The 20,051-nt window shown below is 42.5% G+C and overlaps 1 protein-coding gene across 2 annotated transcripts in view; it reads right to left on the reverse strand.

The window, feature by feature from the left end:
- Positions 1-968: 968 nt before the first annotated feature.
- The window catches only part of bcl11ba (BCL11 transcription factor B a), a 45,386-nt gene continuing 26,303 nt past the window's right edge, over positions 969-20,051 (reverse strand). For both annotated transcript variants that reach the window (XM_056393932.1, XM_056393931.1), the window contains exon 3: positions 969-5,774. In XM_056393932.1, the coding sequence (XP_056249907.1) occupies positions 3,772-5,774 (2,003 nt within the window). In that variant the 3' untranslated portion in view covers positions 969-3,771. The remainder of the gene's footprint in view (positions 5,775-20,051) is intronic.

The raw sequence follows: 20,051 nt of genomic DNA on the forward strand, positions 1-20,051 counted from the left end.
GCCTGGCTGGTGCTCACATGGTTTCAGCAGCAGTAAACGTGTTTGTAGATAACATGTAGTCTCTGTTTTCTGCGTTGTGTCTAAAACCTTAGTGTATGAAAAGTATTTCAGATTTATGTTGTAATTGTGTTTTTCCACAGCTCCCTTCCTTCAGATCAACTCAAAGAACAAAATGAGACAAACAAGCAGAGGCTGGAGAATTGTAACAGCTTGTATTTGTGCTCTGTTCTCATGCCGAGAAATATCAACGGGGGAGGCATGTGCCTGAAAACTGACATGGAGGTCACAAAGGTCAAACAGAAGAATCCCCACCCCCTCCCCCCCAAAAACACAGGAATTCACTGCCAGTGCCAGTTAGAAATCACAAACAAATAAAAGAAAAAAAGAAAATAAAACGTCAAACAAAATGAAAACAGTCATAAAAAACTATGTACAACCAGTGGCGCCGTAAACAAAACATCGACTTGTGTTTTTGTCACTAAAAGGCCATCAAACAACCTTTTTTGATCCCCATCTGTACAATGTGATTCATTACAACAGTACAAATTCATCAGGTTCTGTTTATCCTGCCCAATGAGAGGAAAAATAGACCGTGGCAGCCTGTAAGTTGTGTCTTGTCACTGGAATGAAGTCACCCTCCCCCTGCACCCGATATAAGAGCAAGACGTCCCAAGGTACTCAGGGTACCCTATTCACAAAGGATGCACATAGCCTACAAGTTAAAAAAGACAAGCTCCTTAGGAAAGACAGCAAGTGCCTACACATGTATTTCACACCATCCATGAAGAATAATCCATTCCAGAAGAAGAAAAATAGATACAAGTCAGGATTCTCAGTGTGATTTTCCTGAAAAGCAGAACCAACGTTCCGTCGTTTCTAAGGGAGAAAAACCTCCATCTGTTAATGGAGCACCCCACCCACCCACACCCCGCTCTCCCCCCACCAAATCCAAGTGTGTTACAGCTCAGTCATTTTTTAATTCATTTATTTTTTATTTCATTACACCCAAGGCAGAATAAAAGTTACTAAAACTTAAGACTTTTACAGTTACAGTGACAAAAACAGTTTAAGAGACCCACAATTTAAATTGGACTGTAAAATAAAAAATAAAAAAACAATCTTTTTTCTATTTTTGTAAAATGCCCAGGCATTCTCCAATATTACAAATACTGGTATACTTTTACAGTAAACAAGAAAAATGTAATATATATTCATATATATTTATATATATATACTAAAACCCCGTCACCAAAAAAAAAAAAAAAATAAACAAAAAAAAAGAAAAAGAAAAAAGAAAAAAAAAAAAAAAAAATATACACATCGCCACTACGGCATTCAGAGGAACTTTAGAAGCAAACCTGGAAAAGAAATACTTGGTTGTTCAAAACACACATACACACAAATATTATTTTACCCTTGTACTTGTTTCAATACTGTAAACTTATTTTAAGACAGAGTGCACGAAATTCTTTTTTTTTAGTTTCTGCGGTTCCTGATTTCTGTCCAGTCTCTTCTTGACTTTTTGTGTGGCTTTTGTTCACTCCTGGAATTTTCTGTTGAAGGACAGACTCTTGTCCTTGTGAGTGAGGAATTTGATATATATCTATATATATGCTTGTGCCTTTATATGTACATATGCATACATATATACACACACAGACACATCAGTATTGTGCTGGGTACTCCTAAACCTAAACTCAGCATTGTTTCGTTTATATTAATTTAAATAATTCTGTTGAAATGTCAAATTACACATTAAAGTTAACAACATTTTAGTTTATTTGTCTTGTTCAATTTGATGCTTCATCAAAACTGTTGCATTTGTCTGAGACAATAAATAGGAAGATCACTATTCAAGGCACACTCATGTCAAATTGAATGGCAGTACAAGAACTGTCACAGATAAATTATTATTTCTTTTTTTTAATTCATTTTATAGTGCCAGCATTGGGAAAGCCAAGCCTAACAACCCTGGGCACTTCAGTGTCAGGAGATCCTAAGCCCTAGACCCATTAGTACCTTTTCTGTCCAGCTTTCTGTGTGTGTTGGACGGAAAATCATAAAGTGTGGGTCTGTTGTTAAGAGCTCTGAATTTGTATATTGACAACATTAAATGAAATCTGATTTAAAAATTAAAAAAAAGTGCCACTATGAAAAAAAAAAAAACCTGGGGTTATGATATTTAAAATTACAAAAGGAGCATGGAGTGAGCTGGTGCTGTTTGCCTTAATATTAGTCTCACTATCTCAGCACACGCTTAAACATTTGTCCTCTTCTACACAAACGTGTCTCACAAGTAAGAGTGAAACCTTGAAGGATTCTTATTCCTGGAGAGGTGACTTCATTAATCAGATTATACAATTATAGAATCACTATAACAATACAAGTCAAAATTTACTACTAATGTCATTTCAACAAATTGTAATATATTTCAGCACAAAAATGCATAGGGATTTTGATTTTTTATAAATTTCGACGATAAAATGTGAGACATAAATTTTCTGCAGAAATCCAGTTAAAGTGTTTGGCATCTACCATGTATGCACATACATTTAAGCATCTCTTAACTAATTCATGTTATAATCAGAAGTTGTGACTTCAAATATAGATGTGTACTATGAAATGAGGATAAAGCTTGAACATTAGCCAGATGGGCGGGGCGGAGGGAAGCAAGAGGACATAACTGTCCTTAATGATTCCAACATAGGATGAAATGGAAATGCCTGTGGAACAGAAGAATGAGTGGATAAATAAAGAGAAGTAGTATAGCTCACCCTGAGATGTCCCTGTGCTCACTCTCATGTCAGTCTTCCATCTCTCTCTGTTTATACTCGTTTGGCATGGCTTCATGCTCAGTTTAGTCCTAATAAATAATATCGCCTAAATCATATGGCTTCATGCAAAATATAATACATGGATGTATGAATGTAGGTAAGATGGTAGTAAGTGGAGAAGGGTGGGGGGTGGAAAGCAGAAGAAATGAGGGGTGGTTGTCGTAGCGTTGTCAGGACTTGGCACTACGTACCAGTCAGCAGCTGCCTTATCTAGAATCAGTTTCTTCTGGCTGGTTGTGGTGTTCTCAGGAGGAAACCTCTTTGATTTTACATTTACTGTCAAATATGACACTCAGTGCTACATATCCAATTATATTGACATGTTTTAGAGTCAGTTCATGCTACAGTGCCAAAGGATTGTTGTCCGCGTATCATCATCATCACACAAAATAAACTAATTCTAGCATTCTCAGTTAACGCCACTTCCAAATTGAAGATTGAATTCACCTTCTCTTCAAGAAATCACATGTTTAGCTTAATATACAACTTCCTACATGTAGCGGCCAAAAAGATTTACTTAAAATGGACTTTTGTCTTCTAAAAAACTCTCAGGATATCATGTGGGTTTTTAAAAAACAATAACGCAAAGTAAAAGTAAAACAAATTTTTAAAAAAATGCCTAAATAAAAATGTACCTGCACATGCCCAAATACAAAATCCAATAAATACAGAAATTATTGCACAGTTAAAGGCTCCACATATGTTATAACTCAACTGACTGATTGTTTAAAAAGGAACGCCAAATGAGGCAGTTTAGACAGCTTCAATTGGTGTTAAGATCTCTGTTTTTACTTTTTTTCTCAGTTGGCAGTTTCTTAGGCAAAAACACAAAATTAACCCAAAAGTAATATTTCAGAAAAAGAGTATCCAGCTACCCCATTTTGTTTATTTTTTTAAGTCAAAGTGTGGCGCAGAGTATGGAAATAAGGAACCTCCTTTAGGTTCTCTCTGCTTGTTCAATTTTGACCTCATTGGTCATCAAATGTTCTCCATGCCACTTTTTCATATGTTTTTCGAGAGTGCTGTACACGCTGAAGGGCATTTGGCAAATGTCACAGCGGTAGACCTCCTTACCGAGCTGGCCATGTGTCTTCATGTGGCGCGTGAGCTTGGAGCTCTGGGCGCAGGCATAGTTGCACAGCTCGCACTTGTAGGGCCGCTCGCCAGTGTGACTGCGCCGGTGCACCGTCAGGTTGCTACAGTTCTTGAACACCTTGCCACAGAATTCGCAGGTGTCACACCTCCTGCTGTCCTTGGAGCTAGGTCGGCCTGGGCCAGCGCCCCCACCCAGGTGAGGTGTGCTGCCCCCACTGGCGGTACCGCTGCGGCCTGACAGACCGCCATCTAGCAGGTCTCCCGGAGGCGTTGAGAACCGCAGGCTGCCATTCTCTGACGAGTGCTCGGAGGAGGTGGCGAAGGGAGATTGTCTGGAGTCGGTGAAACCTAGGAAAGGGTCTTTGATGAAGTGGCGTGAGGCAGCATAACCCACCAACCACTGGGAGTAGACGTTCTCAGAGGGGATGTGGGGTGCTGGGGGAATGTCCAAGTCCTTCTCAATCTTGATCCTCTTATTTGAAGAGTTGGACAGACTGGGGCTGGTGATGGGGGTGGGCTTACGGGGGAACAGGCCTGAGAAAGAGTCACCAGAGCCACAGTTCCGGCCATTAATGGTGGTCCTCTCTTCCTGCCTGTGGTGGTCCATCTCCCCAGCCACTGAGTCCTCATCCCCAGTGTCCCGGTGGCCATCTGAGCCCCTCTTGGAGAAGGGCATCCTTTTACGATTGTCAACTATCAAATTATTGTACTGCTGTATAGAGTTGAGGCCCCCACCTTCCACCATCTTCTCAAGGGCAAGAGATGACTTCTCCTCTGAGGGTGGTTTAGAACCATTCTCCCTGTTCCGGTAGAACTCAGACTCCATGCTGAAGTTGGATTCTGGTCGACTCTCGTTCTCAAGTTCTTCTTCTTCTTCCTCCTCTTCCTCCTCTTCATTGCCTTCCCCCTGGAAGTCCCCATCACGATTCTTCATACCCTCCCCTGTGACGTCACTGGTGCCCGGCTCTGGGGAGCTCGTGGTAGACAGTCCGTCATCTGAGCGCCCGGTCAGGGATCCAGCCTTGTGCATGTGGGTCTTCATGTGGCGCTTCAACTTGCTTGCCTGAGAGCAGGCATGGTCACACAGCTGGCACTTGTAAGGTTTTTCTCCAGTATGGCTGCGCCGATGCACCACCAAGTTGCTCTGGAACTTGAAGGTCTTACCGCAGAACTCACAAGACTTGACCTTGTTCTGTGTCTGGGGAGGGGTGATACTGTTTGGGGGCATTGGAGGTAAGGGAGGAGTGCTCAGAAAGGGAGATTTTGGCCCAGGCTGGAAGGGGTTGGGGTTTAGTAGTCGGTGCATAGGGTTAGCCCTGCTGGGTGACAACGGTGGTGTGGTGCTGTTGGTGTTCCCTGCCAGCTCACGTAACCGTCTGGAGAAGTCCATCGACTGGGACTCCATGGCCATGGGCGTTAGCCGCATCACCCTCTCAAAGGCACTGGGGTGCTGGGAGATGAGGCCCATTTCCTCTGCACTAAGGCGTTCCAGCCGGTGGGGGTCCAGGTGGTGGCGGGGAGGCGGGCTGACAAATGGAGGCGTGTTGGGGAGGCGGTTCTCCACGAAGCCCGGAGGAGGCTCTCGGAGCAGAGGACCTGTCATCCTCAGGAGGTGGAAGGGGTTGTTGTCCCCGAGAAAGTTGGTGAGGGGGGACTGCGGGATGGAGTCGTTGCCCATGGGAGGAGGCATAGTGATGCGTGGGGTGAGGGCTGTGCTGGAGGGGTTGGACTCCAAGTAAATGCGGATACCATGGGTGTTCTGGGCATGCTGCAGCAGGAACCAGGCGCTGGGGAAGGGCTGCTTACACGTGGTGCAGATATAGCTGGAAGGCTCGTCCCTGCTACCTGCAACACAGACAAAGACATACATGAAATATTTCAGCTGAGACAGAGATGGACAAGCACAACTACAACATGAAACACTCTGTCCCTTTTTATTACTTCAAACTCGACTTCATTCATGATTCAAAAAACCATTAACATCATCTTTTCAAATAAAAGCTTATTTGCAGTGTGTAAACTTCTGGCTGACAGGAGAGAGAGAGAGAGAGAAATGTAACGTGTGTGTGAAGTGTGTGTGTTTTATACATTGAGGAGTAGCTGGAAAGACCTTGTCTCTCCATGTTGTCACATAAATGCTACGTACTTATCACGCTTTTGAGAAGTGCATTTTCACAGTTACACTGGATTGGCCAGCACTGGATCCATGTTTTAAGAGGTACTTAATCTCTCACTTAGTGCAGAGTGAATCTCCCACTACAAACTGCTGAATTATTACAGTGTGTGTGACTGTGTGTGTGTGTGTGTGTGCTTACACATACAGTAAGCGTGATGGTAGATGTGTGTGAGTATGTGTGCATGCATGAGCATGCTGAGAGAGTCTGTAATGTTTGCTGAGTTAGAGATGTCACACTCATATTGGTGAAGATGGAGGATGCAGCGCTTGAAGACTTATCACACACTGATGTATCAGCTCTTTGCAGGAAATAAAATAAAAGCGAAAAGACAGATGAGTCTATGAAGAAGATACAAATAGATTAAAGATTATAAACTGGTTATTATTATAATTATATAAATCACAGGCTTGTTTAGATGCTTAAATATTGACTCTACAGTCACACAAACAACATCCACTGCTTTGGAGTTAATTAATTTGTCAATTCTAGGAGCAGTAACAGTAATAATATAATTTCCAGGTGAAGATTTGCTCTGATTTTAATAACTAATTAATACAATACACACATTTAGTACACATGCAGGGTCCCGCACTTCCAAAGGAACTTGTTACAACCGTGACACGACTGAGCTTGATGCACAACTAAAGAAGTGAACAGGCTGAGGAGCACTCCTACAGGGAGTATACACCGATAATGGTAATTGTGCTCTTGCTTTCATATTTAATAAATGAAAGCTTGTAGTCTTGACCTGGTACACTTGTTTCAGATACCAGGGAAAACATACACTGCTGTAATTGTTTCACTTATGTGTGTGTGTGTGTGTGTGTGTGTGTGTGTGTGTGTGTGTAGCTGTAGCAATTTCTTGTGGTTAAACACACAGAGAAATACAGGCATGTACGCTGTGTATTAATAATATTTTGTGTGTTTATATCAGAATGCACTATATGTTTATTCGCTCATTCACATGCATTTTCTGAAAAAAATGTAATTGAAATTAAATACATGCAGAATGCAAAAAAATATAATCAGTTCAATAGAGATGCATATATTTAAATCCAACATGTTTACAGCTTCAACGGTCATCCAACAATATTTGCTACTTATAACTATTCTGTTGAAATGCATGTGAAATATCTGTCAGATATATAATCAATATAACAGCCAAAAAAACTATTTCCTTAAATAATTCAACAATCTGTAAATCTATCATTTCATTTCTCACCATTAGACATGAAACTTTAACAGTTAACCTCTCACTGAAACATCTCTCTCTCTCTCACTCGCCCATGTGTGTGTTTGTGTGTGTGCGTGTGTGTGTGTTAAGGAGGAAAGGCAAGAGGCGGAACAGCTGTTCACCTCCACAGTCCTGTAAAGCCTTTTGACTTAATTACAGTGGACAACAACCCCTCCACCCACCCACCCACCCCTTACCCCCCCAACACCCCCTCCCCACACACACACACACACACACACACAAACACACACACACACATATACACACACAGAAGCAAACAATGAAAATAGCAGCTCCTTTCTATGTCTCTATGCTTTCTCACACACGCACACACATACACACACACAAAAGCTGTTTTACTGTTGAATCTTAAGACCCAGAACACCCCCCCTCATCTCTCCCTCTCTCTCTCTCTCTCTCTGTTCGCTCAACCCGTTGATCCGTGAGTAAAAGAGAGAGAAGGAGATGATCCTCCCTCCATCCTCTGTCTTTTAGCTGAACTTCTCATCTGCTGACAGAAGTCATGGGGGGGGGGGCAGTCGATGTTCATTTGTGCCCAACAATTAAGAGCAGAGGCAGAGTGTGTGTGTGTGTGTGTGTGTGTGTCTGTGTGGGTCCATGTGTGTGTGAGATAGAGTGTGTGTTTCTGCACTGAAACGCCATTTCTCTATGGCTGCAATGGAAGGAGCGGGTCATGGTATTTGTTTGGGGGAAGTGTGTGTGTGTGTGTGTGTGTGTGTGTGTGTGTGTGAGTGCGCGCCCTCCTGGGGGAAGGGAGTCCAACGCAGATGGCAAATAAAGTATGCAGCCCGAGGCGAGAGCACATTATGCTAATTCTAATGTCAGCTGTACTTTAATATACGACTCTATTTAATCACCCCATTATTTCCTATTTCCATATGAAAAAAACAGAGAGAGAGAGAGAGAGAGAGAGAACTGCTCATCACTTTATTTGGTAGAATGCAGACACCCATGTTTTATGGAGTGTTTGTGTGTGTGTGTGTGTGTGTGTGTGTGTGTGTGTGTGTGGGACTGAATGAGAAAACACACTCTCCCCTCTGCATCTGCATAGATTCCTTTTTCTTCTCTCTGTCTGTGTTTCTGCCTTACACACTCACACACACACGCGCACACACACACACACACACACACACACACATGTACACACACGTACACAAACTGTAAATCCACACACAGTAGATCATAATTCAAACTGTGTGTGTGTGTGTGTGTGTGTGTGTGTGTGTATGTGTGTGAGGGGGACATCAGGTTACATCAGTTCACTTTCTGTTTCCAGCTCGTCTTCATAGAAATATTAAAACTAGAAGAGTCCATTCTTTTCTTACACATGTGAATCTAATGAGTGGAAATACATCAAATAAAAATAATTTAGTGCTGCCATGAAAACTTTACCGTAAGTTGCTTTAGGTCGAGTTATTTACCGTGACGTCACCACCTCTGTGAGTTCATCAGTTAAGTTGAAGCTGCCTCACTAACTGTGTCTCTAACTCTTCACTCTTCACTGTCAGTGACATGTAATGTGTGATACGCATTAGCGCCTGAGTCAGTCCTATCAGACATGTAGTTTTATGATTGATGAAGTTCAGTGTGATGTTGTTGATGTGGCTCTGTTCCTCTGACAAACCACTGTGCACCATGTCTGCAACATATTACACCCAAAGTTAGAACTTCTAAACTCTGCGGAGAATTGCTATGTGTGGAATTAACTGTATAAAAAAAAAAAAAACGTGTGAATGGTTTGTGTTTATGATTTGGATAAAAAACATTCAACACTGAAAAATGTGTTGTCATGTTTCAGGCCTCAGAGACAAACAGGAAGACAGGGAAAATGCGAACGTTACACACAGCTGGCCAGAAGCTATCACTGCTTAAACAGAGATACAGATTCATGTAAAGTCGGCTCACATCTAACTTCTGTGAAAAGCGTTCAAAGAAGAGGAAACAGTTTAGAATCAGAATATTAAAATATTAAATGCATTTCTATGCGACAGTATTTTGCAGCTCCACCTTGAGATGTTTACACGCTGTTTATCTATCTGCTGTTGTATTTCTTTATGTAGAACGTCTTTAATGACTTGCTGGAATGAAAGGGATGACTCACCTCTCCTGCACAATTAATAAAGCTGTTTTACTGTGTAATATATTTTATTGTAACTTCAGTGCTAGAAAACTAAACTAAATTAAATGTACCTGATACAATTTTTGGATAAAACAAACCAGAGTTCCAGAGTTTTGTAAGCAGCAATATTTCCAAAGGCATCAAATATTCTACACTTATGATACCTTGCTTTTTAATCTTAGTTCTTACACAATATTCCGTTTTTGACACATTATAATCTCATTATAATGTAATAAGTGGAAGGACAAGAACAAGTTGTCATTTCCACTGTTGTAAATGGATATAAACTGCACAATAATCGGTTCTAAATTGGCAAATAGTTTACAAACTAAAGCCTGCACACACACACACACACACACACACACACACACGCTCAGAAGGGTTTGGATGCAACAGGGCAGAAATAAAACACACAGATGTTGACAGAGAGAAGTGACTTCAGTCCATCAGAGAGCAGACTCAGTTCAGACCCACTCGCTCTCTCGCTCGCTCTGCAGCTTTTTTTTTAAGCCTCTCTCTATCAGTGGAAGTGCGGTCTGGCCCTTTGCCTGTGTTTTGTTTGGCTCACGTTCTCTCTCACACACACACACACACACACACGCGCACACATGCACGCATACAAACACACACACTCTGGCAGCGCAACCTGTTTGGACAAGTGTGAGTGAGAAGGAAAATGTCTGCTGTCGTGGATAATAAAAACTGTATTCTTTTTTTTTCCACGTTTCTTTAAAAGGCTTGGTAATTTCATGGACGGACACACACACACACACACACACACACACACACACACACACACACACATACATATTTTGACAGCTGAAGTTGTGTCACTGCTGAGGGAAAAGTGTGATAACGTGTAGTCACAGTGTGTAAGAATCTGACATTATAAATACTACAGTGGCGATGGTGTGTGTGTGTGTGTGTGTGTGTGTGTGTGTGTGTGCGCTCCTGCAGCAGCCATATGGCGCAGAAACATCCAAACAGAAACAATACGTCCACGCCTCCCTCCTCATCGCTCCATCCTCCCGCAGCTCTCTCCTGTGCTGCTGCTGCTTCACTTCCACACAGTAGAAAACTCTCATTACTGACTGATTCCAGTTTTCACTATGATTCAATTTACCATAATTACTGTGGCTGCCGCTAATAAAAAAGGGAAGAGAGGGAACGGCTAGAAATCCGGTGCGAAGGTCAACTGGCAGTTAGCGGCGTTCATTTTCATCTCAGTGTATTCATCTGGGGCGGCTAATAGCCCAATTTTCTCGCCCTCACTCCTCAATAAATATTGCTGGAATTACAGGTTAAATAGCTAAATTAAATCACAGCTATTACAGATGAGGGAGGAAGAGAGAGACAGAGAGAGAGAGGAGGAGAGAGGGAGTCAAATATGTACAATTACAGAAGAAGCGCAGATCGCCTCAAAGTGTGCGATTAATGTAGCGAGCGTCGGAAGAGCGCCGTCGGATTATTGCGTCAAATTACCACACAGATCATTTTTCCCTGTGGCCGGCGGCCGAGGACAAGACAAACAGTGAGGAAGAGCCAGAGCACAGTTACACTGACTCATCTTCAGTCTTCAACATGGATGCTTTCACTCTCCTTTATAATGTGTTTCCTCTTCAATCACTGCGGTATTTCTGATTTACGTCAAGCTTTATTGTTTTAATCATAAAAGGCGAATTGTAAACTAAATTCCATCACATGGAACATGATTATACTGATGTGCAACCGAGTAAAACTGTTTTCACTCACTGAAAGTTACAGCACCAACAGCTGAAGACTCCAGAAATGCTCAGTAAATACTTAAAAAAAAAAAAAAAAAAAAAACAAAGCTGGAGAGTGAAGCTGAAGAATATTTTATCACAGACAATCGTGGCTCCAGAGGAGGGAAACACCTGTGGCTCCTTGTCTGAAGGGATTTGCTTAAAAATGCAAAAGATTTTCACAGAGAAAAATCTGATTAAATTACTTGAACTAGTGAAGGGGGGGCCGGTCCCACAAAGACATTTCAGACTGTTGTTCCAGTCTTCCCTTTACTCATACAGTAGATTTTGGTTTAATGTTGTTTCACAAAAATAAAGACTGACTCATTTAAAGCCAAAAACATTAGACACCTTACCTCCAGACTAACCCAGGCCTAAGACCAATGTTACCATGGTAACAATCAATGACACCTGCGCTGACCAGTAGCACCCAACAACAAAACAATGCTAACATTGTTATGGAGGGAGCAAAGAGAAGAGAAAGAGCTTTTAGACCAAATCACATTTTTCTTTTTCTTGTGTCTCTCTTCATGTGAAACGTCCTTGTAGCTGCTGAATTCTTCCTAAAGACAAACATTTCCTGCTGAGGGTTAACACAGCTCAGATGCTGTTCCTCAGTCGGCCATTTCTTTTTTTTTTTTTTTTTTTTTTAAGTCTTAAATTATCCAGAATTCATTGTACCACAGTCCAGCTTCAGATAGTCAGGAACTAAACCACTTTGTGCAGCAGAGGAATTCAGACTCAGTCTCTCTGAAGTCTGACTATTTGTTAAATTTAAGTCACAGTCAAAGCCTGTCTTTGTGAAACTGGACCCTGGGTCTTAAAGGGACCTTGTGTTAAAACCAAGGTAAAGACCATCATCATCATCTTAGAAAAACTGCACATATTACAAAAAGAGAGAGAGGGAGGAAGTGGAGAGTCACTGGAGGCTCAGCACCTCATGTTTGACTGCACCTCTCTGCAGATTAACCCACCAATGCATGTTTTTGTTTTTAACTAATTCAAAATCTTCAATTTACAATAATAATAATAGTAATAAGATGATATCACTGTGATATGGTAACACTGATTTGATGAAACTATTCAGACTCAAATGTGCAGGCTCTGTTGTGAGTGTTCCTGTGTGTACGTGTAGATGTCCTCTGCTACTGTCTGTCACTGTGACACACACACTTTAGACCACTTGCGAGTCATTCGGTGTCGAATCGTAACCTGGGACTGGGTCACAATGTACTTGTCAATTCCACAAGAAGAAGAAAATATCTCAGATAAATACTTATCTCAGAATCATGTTTATGCTTCATTCTTGTGAAGTGCTGGAGAGTTTTACCTCCTCTATCAAATACAATGAGATGTGAAACATCAGTCTCAAGTCAACAGGGTGGAGAAGTTCTCACTAAAGATCGGATGCTTCCTTCAACCATCTGAGACACTTAACAAACCATACTGAGAGCTCCTGAGCAGCCAGCTTCAGATGAGAGCAGTGATGGAGTGTGAAGGAGGAGGAAGAGGAGGAGGAAAATCCCCCAGTGGAGCGACGACATGACCACACACACCTGATCCTGAGCCTGATCCCTGCGGTTAGTGTAGCACTGTCCTCTCCGCCTTCATCTCTCAATCAAGACAACTTACTGTAAAGCAGCCCCCCCCCCCACCCCTCCATCCAATCAAACGTGGATTAGAGACTTGAGCTGGTTTGCACACAGGAAGTGCAGCAGCAGAAGGTCTTGATGTAAAGGGGGGGGGCAATGTCAGCGCTGAGGCATTTACATACAGAACAAAGCCGACATGAGCCAAGGGTACAGTGTGTGTGTGTGTGTGTGTGTGTGTGTGTGTGTGTGTGTGTGTGTGTGTGTTTGTGTGTGTTTGTGTCTGTGTGTGTGTGTATGAACCTCTTGGCCTTTTGTCACACTTGTATAAAGTTTCATGACATTCTTTTTTTTTTTTTTTGCATTAAGCCAGAAGCGTCATTAGCATGTGTGTGATCCCCCCCCCCCAACCCCACCAAGATACACGCTCTCTCACACAACCATACACATACACACACACACACACACACACACACAAAGGCACAGAGACTCCTCACCCTGCATGACTAATGTCTTGTTTATCACGATCATAGCGCGGCAACAATTCCATGCAAATCAGACGTTGTATGTGTGTTACATGTGTACACGCTGTACATACATCCACGCTACTGTAAGAACTAGAGGGAGGTTTTTTTTTATTATTCTGTTTATTCTGTGCGTGCGTCTCCTCCTAATGAGATCATTTCAAAACGCAGAGCTGCCAGTGTTGTGTGAGCGGCCTGTTGGTTTTGAATGAAGTGGTTTTAACGTCATCCAACAGGCTTTTAAATTGGCTTTAATAGCAACTACAGTCACTACAGGACCACACAGCAGCAGCTTTAATTAAATCGCCCAAACTATACAGGAATAAAAATCCTGCACTTTTCCTCTGACAACAGAGTCGGTGCAGGCTTTATCTGCTGCGTCTGAGTCTGTGATTCACTGCAGCTCCTGCGCAGCTCCCACAGCTCCGTTCGGCCAGACTAAAACCTTCTTCTGGGGAAACTGAGTCATCTCTGAGCTCAGCTCACCGCAGATGCTGTTGGCTAATGACCAAGAGGTAAACCCCAAATTCTTGCTGATATACAGGCTGTTACTGTCAGCCTACATGCCACGAGCTGGGTTTCCTTCCAACATTCTTCTTTTTTTTTTTTCTTTTTGTGACTTATGATGTGTCGAAAGTGAAAAGCTGAATGGAAAACTCAGTATTTTCAAGTAAGTTTGTTTTTTGGAAAATAAGGAATCTGGGAGAATAAAACGTGGAATATGCTTCTTCACACAACAGCTGAAAAGTGCCTCTTCTACCTTTGTTTTTTAAATCTTGGTTGGAACTCCTTGGAAATTCTCACTCAAATTCACACAAACATTTGTAGTAACACAAATTTCTCACTACGGCCTGATGGACGGGACGCGACAGAGGTAACAGGCGTTAGAGGAGAGTGTGGGGTGACATCATGGATGCACTGCCCTATTTTTGTCTGCTAACAAATCAATTTTTTTTTTTTTGTTCAAATCACAAATCATATATGCTTCAATGTCCAACAGCAAGTGACTATTACAGGACAGGATGGTTGACCTCAGGAACACATTTCACTGTTTTGGAGAGGGCAAATAGATAAATGAGTTATACAAAAAGTAAAACAGCAGCTGGCCTTCAGACGTTGTCTCTGTCACTTCATAATTCAGTCTGACGTTATCTTCATGTTCCTCATTTTGTGCTTGAAAAAAAACACACTAAGTAAAGCGCAGTGACTGACGTATCCATCCCATCATCAGGTGTCATTTTCACGACAACTGAACACGTTAAAGTTACTGGAGCTGTCGAGTGGCTTCGATCCCATCCACACCCTCATTTTATAACCATTTTCACTTCCTGGCTCTGGAACAGGAAGTTGTTCCCATCTACAAAGGTCCGATTGGCTCTTTTGTTTTTTCAACCGGGAGAACAGCAATCAGTCAGTACAAAACTAGGGCTGCAACCGAAAAGGCTTTTTTTCTTAGGAAAGTTCAAACTGAGTGAACTGAGCTGAAGAATCTGAGCAGCTGCCGTGATCACAGCTGCTCCACTTCTCTAAATGATGAGGAAAGGAGCTTCAATGCTTCCTATCTTATCTCCTTCAGCATAGGAAACACCGGACCTTCCTTTATTAAAGGAAAAGAGAAAATTCCGTCACACAATCCTTTGCTCCAACTTCCTGCTATTGGTTGCAGGAAGATTCAGGAGACTGTATTTCTATGAATGCAGCTGAAGGACACCTGCTTAACTCTCATTTTAATTTTAGCAACATTTCAGAATTTTGCTGACACTGACTTGACAGCTGGGTGGAAACAGCTGGTTGATCTCACCAGGACCAGCTCAGACAAAACAGTTAACAGTTAACATCAGAATAATCAACATGCGCTGGTTTCCTGTCACTCTCTGTCCTTTACCCCGTCTCTGTCACAGTCTACACCGCCTCCTTTCTTCCCAGCATGTGTTGAACTTTAGCATTAGCCCGCCGTCTCCACATGTTATCCAGCCAACAAAGGATTATCATTGTGCAAGGTGTGTGTGTATGTGTGTGTATACAAGCCCTGACAGTGAAGACAGGAAGGAGAGGGGGGGACGGGCTTTGACATTCTTATGTTATGAATTTTAAAGGAAGGCTTAGCTGATCATGGCTAAATTAGAATGTATTTAGCTCATTAGAGGATGAGGAAAAGCAGCGGGAAGAGGAAGAGGAGGAAGAGATCCTCCGTCCCTCACACCACAGTGCTGCCTAAAGTCTAGTCTAAATTAGGAGGTACGATGCAATCCAAAACAAACTACTGCAGCAAGTGTGTGTGTGTGTGTGTGTGTGTCTGTCTGTCTCTGTGCCCTGTTAACAAATTAGAGGGATTACCAGAAGAGAGTGCCAGAGCATAGCAGCTAATCCCAGAGACTGGCCTGCACCACTGCACCTGGGAAGTGTGTGTGTGTGTGTGTGTGTGTGTGTGTGTGTGTGTGTGTGTGTGTGTGTGTGTGTGTGTGTGTGTGTGTGTGTGTCTGTGTGTGTGTCTGTGTGTGTCTGTGTGTGTGTGTGTGTGTGTGTGTGTGTGTGTGTGTGTGTGTGTGTGTGTGTATGTGTGTGTGTGAGGGGTGTGGTGCAAGGAAGAGGCTCTGTACGGGCATCGTCCTGCCCCAAACACACCCCCTGGTGCCAGTGGTCTCCCTAATCCTGAACACACACACACACAACATGCAGGATGCACCTGTTTCATGTGTGTGTGTTGATGAGACAGTGAAGCTCAAGTGTACGGTGCCAATATCACAGTTCAAGGGGCCTTTAATGGACATTTTATTGTACTTCATTATTGTCATCAGATTTCGAGTGTGTTCACAAGGTTTAAAGGTAAAATGTGAAACTTCTCCACTTTAAAATGTTCCGTTTTAAACCACATTTTTATGATACACTTTTTCGATATTGGTTGATGAGCTTACAGCGTCTGATTTCCATGCAGTAGACCAGGATGTGTGTGCAGATACTGTAGAGAGGGAATGTGGAATGTTGTTGTCCAACATGGATGCCATATCAGTGCACAAGGCCAGCTCCATGAAGAAATGTTTTTCCCAGTTTGGGAGTGGAAAGACTCAGAGCTCTGACCACAACCCCATCCAACATCTATGGGAGGACATGGAACACCCAACTATGAGCCAGACCTTATCACCACAGAATCAAGGCTGGTCCTCATTGACGCTCTGAAGAAATCTCTGCAGCAGGTTTAACATCTGCTGGAAAGACCAGGAGAGTGGAGGCTGTTACAGCAGCGTATTTTAGAATAAGAAGTTCAGCTATAAGATATGGGTGTAATACTGGGTCGTTATGAAAAAGCTCATTGACATTTTTTTGCTTAAGATTGCTCCTCAAGTCTGTGACATGGTACACACTAATCTCCTGTGTGAAAGTCAGATTTCGTACACAGACATCCACCACTTAAACTGTCCCCCTTCATAAAGGAGACACTGGCACTGAATGTAGATCTCCAAGTGTAGAATACATACATAATACCAAGGGCTACAAGTGTAGCCCTAGTAGTAAAGAATTTAACTCCATATGGTTCCTTGGATTATATAATGCTCACTGGTCCCTGTCTAACCCCTGGTGGTTGATGAATATACTTTGTCTATATATTTTGAAAAGTAAAAAGAAAATAGGTTCTGGCAGGAATTATAAATATTATATTCAGGCTCAGCTTCCTCTTTTATTGTCTAATTATATGTAATAGTGGGAAGTCACATGCCTTGTTTAGAGGGTCCATATTTTCTTCTTCTCCTGTGTTTTATCTGAAGTGTTGATCCATAAGGAGATATATTTGTGGTTTTAAGAACCTCACCTTACATCTCCTGTCTCAGGCTTCTCTCTGGAGCTCTAGTAACAACAGGTCGATGAGCCAATCAGAAGAGGGGAGGCTCTGAGATTCTCTTCTGATTGGCTGAATGTTTTCTGAGTGAACCAATAAAAATATAGCAGATTTCAGGTAAACAGACAAACTCAGAAAAAACAAATCTTGCAAGGGTGGATGGTGGGTCCAGGGGGGCGGGGCTTAATATAGAACCTAGACCTGCTTTATAATCAAACAACACATGGACATCTAGATTTATGCTATATGGGACCTTTAAGGAAACCAGAGGCAAACACACAGACGCTGTTGATGGAAGCAGCAGAGACGAAGACAGAAAGCTGTTCCACCTGACTGTGCGTTTGTTCAGCAGCAGTATAAGACCATCAGTCCCTCACCGGGCGTGCTCAGGCAGATCTTCAGTGTTCAGTGTCCTGTGAGCACGGCTCCTCTGCGGAGACTCTGAGGTTTAGTCATTGACATCTTGTCAGGTGAAGAGTTGGCTAGGTCTCTGTAGCCACAATACAGACACTCTGCCATGAGCCTGATTTGACCGGGACAGCGGTCCAACACATTTTTGGATCCCCCCACTCTCTGTCGCCTGTCCCGTCCAAATCCTCTCCCTCCTTCCTCCCTTTATATGAAGCTCATCCAAAATGTACACTGCCAACTGGGAGTCTCGTGGAACACCACACACACACACACACACACACACACACTCTACAGCCCCATCCCAGACTATGATGTAGTAGTGCCCCTCCTGTCTAAAGAAGACATATTAAAAAGGGGCCTGAGAGCTGCTTCAAGAAGAAAAGATGTCTCTCTCTTTCTCTCTCTCTCTCTCTCTGTGCTAGTTCTGCATCTCTCTCACTCCACCAGTGAGCCACAGAGTTGAGTGTAAGCCCAGCTTTAAGAATTCAACATTACTCCCTCTGATCAGCTTCACCTTTTCAACCCTCAGAGTGAAGCAGAGATCTCTTTTTGTAAACGTAACCTTTAGCAGCCCCCCTTGTAAAACGACAGAATAAAGAAGTCATATTTGAGTGGACTAACTTCACCTGTAGAGACGGAGGCAGAAAGAGACGGTTTACTGAGGTGGAAAAAGAGGTGAAGCAGGGAGGAGGGTTGAAAATGAAGGAGTGTAGCCTGGGGTCTGAGTGTTATGGTCAGACTCCACTTGTTTATACAGAAATGGCAGCGAGAAGTAGGAGCGGGGGGGGCAGGTCGAGGACAAGAGCAGATCCAGACCAGATGGAGGTTAGAGGAGGGCATGGATGGAGGGATGGAGGGAGGGATGAGGGGACAGGTCTGTCTTGTAGGCCCTTATAAGGCCTGGATGAGCGGTGAGCTGCGGAGACAGCAGAGTCAGTGCAGAGATATATACCTGCAGGCGGGGACAGAGGATCTACTTCACTGCCGTCTTATCACACAGTGAAGTGGAATCACACTGAAGCTCATTTACACAGTATTCATACACTGACTCAGCTGCACTGCTTTACATACGTAATACTTCATTTAAAGGACAATTCCAGCTAATTATATCTGGGGTCTTATTTCTTTCATTTCTATCATTTCATAATGTTGGTGTTAATGACTGTGTGTGCACTACTACAGCAGGTACAGGAGGTTCATTGTGGTTAATTGTCTCTTATTGTGGTGATCCCAGAAGTCCAGTGTATGAAGGGGATGGTGGTTCTAAAGCAGGATGAACCACAGGGCTGAGTCTGAACCCCTAAAAGGTTTTTTGACTATTCACCAAATTCTGTAAAATGTTCCAGTTATTTTCAATTCTTTTTACATTTTGTCAATTAATTTAATTGTGCTTCCTGCAAAGTCCATTTAGTAGCTGTTCTGGGGCTTTTGATCACATGATCTTCATCAACAAATGGAGTGTGCCCACTTGGATCATGGAACTGTATACTGTATGTTCAATGTGCTTTGAACATTGCAAGCATTTCAAATTGAATTCCTCCGTTTATTTTGAACCAATAACTACACTGGATTTAGCTGACAACAGTCTTTGAAAAGAAACACGTGTGTGTTTGTATGTTTGTACAGAAGCTTAATCACAGAAACAATACACAGGAAATGACCTCAGAGTATCACAAGATATTCTTACGCATTTCTTTAAAGTCTGGAGCCTGAACTTTTCATGACTTCTGACCAAAGAGATAAATTCAGTCATCAACGTGTTCTCTTCATTATTTTAAGAGAGAAAGAGGAATAGAAGGAATAGAAGGAGGAGGAGGCAGTCTATGGTTATTTAATAACCAGATGTCTTCACACGTTCACCTTTATATACAGTCAGTCAGACAGACTGACTGGTTTACTGTCAGTCTAATCCAGTCAGTCTAGCTAATTACCCAGCCCCCTGTCATCACATCAGTTCTGGAGAATAGCTCAAATTATGTGGAGAGAAGTTAACAGCTGCATGTTACCATTAACACATTAACACTGGCCGGCTGCTCTGTCACTATAACCTCTGTTACTGAAATGACCCACAAACCTTACCCACAATTCCTCAGGTCTCTATTTTTGTTGGGTGTAAGTTCTGTATTTAGTCGATCCTCAGTCATGATTGGTGATGGAATATTCTAGAGACGATATGAGAGGAAAGGAAAAGAAAGGAAAGGAGCTTCTCCCACTGTCTCCACAGTAACTGGAAGCAGGCCTGCTCCCATAACCACTCCAATCTGTTTTCATTTGCTGAGTCTCATACCATCACACACACATGCGCGTGCAAGTGCGTACTGAAGAACAATCTAACAAGGCTGCTTCATCTCTTAAAAGAGAAAGGCTCTGGTTTTATTATTAATTTAAACAACAGTTGCATGTCATATAGTCAGTAGTCAGAAAATCACACAGTCGGTACAACAGTATC

Source organism: Seriola aureovittata, chromosome 13, assembly GCF_021018895.1.
Source record: "Seriola aureovittata isolate HTS-2021-v1 ecotype China chromosome 13, ASM2101889v1, whole genome shotgun sequence".
Classification (NCBI taxonomy): domain Eukaryota; kingdom Metazoa; phylum Chordata; class Actinopteri; order Carangiformes; family Carangidae; genus Seriola; species Seriola aureovittata.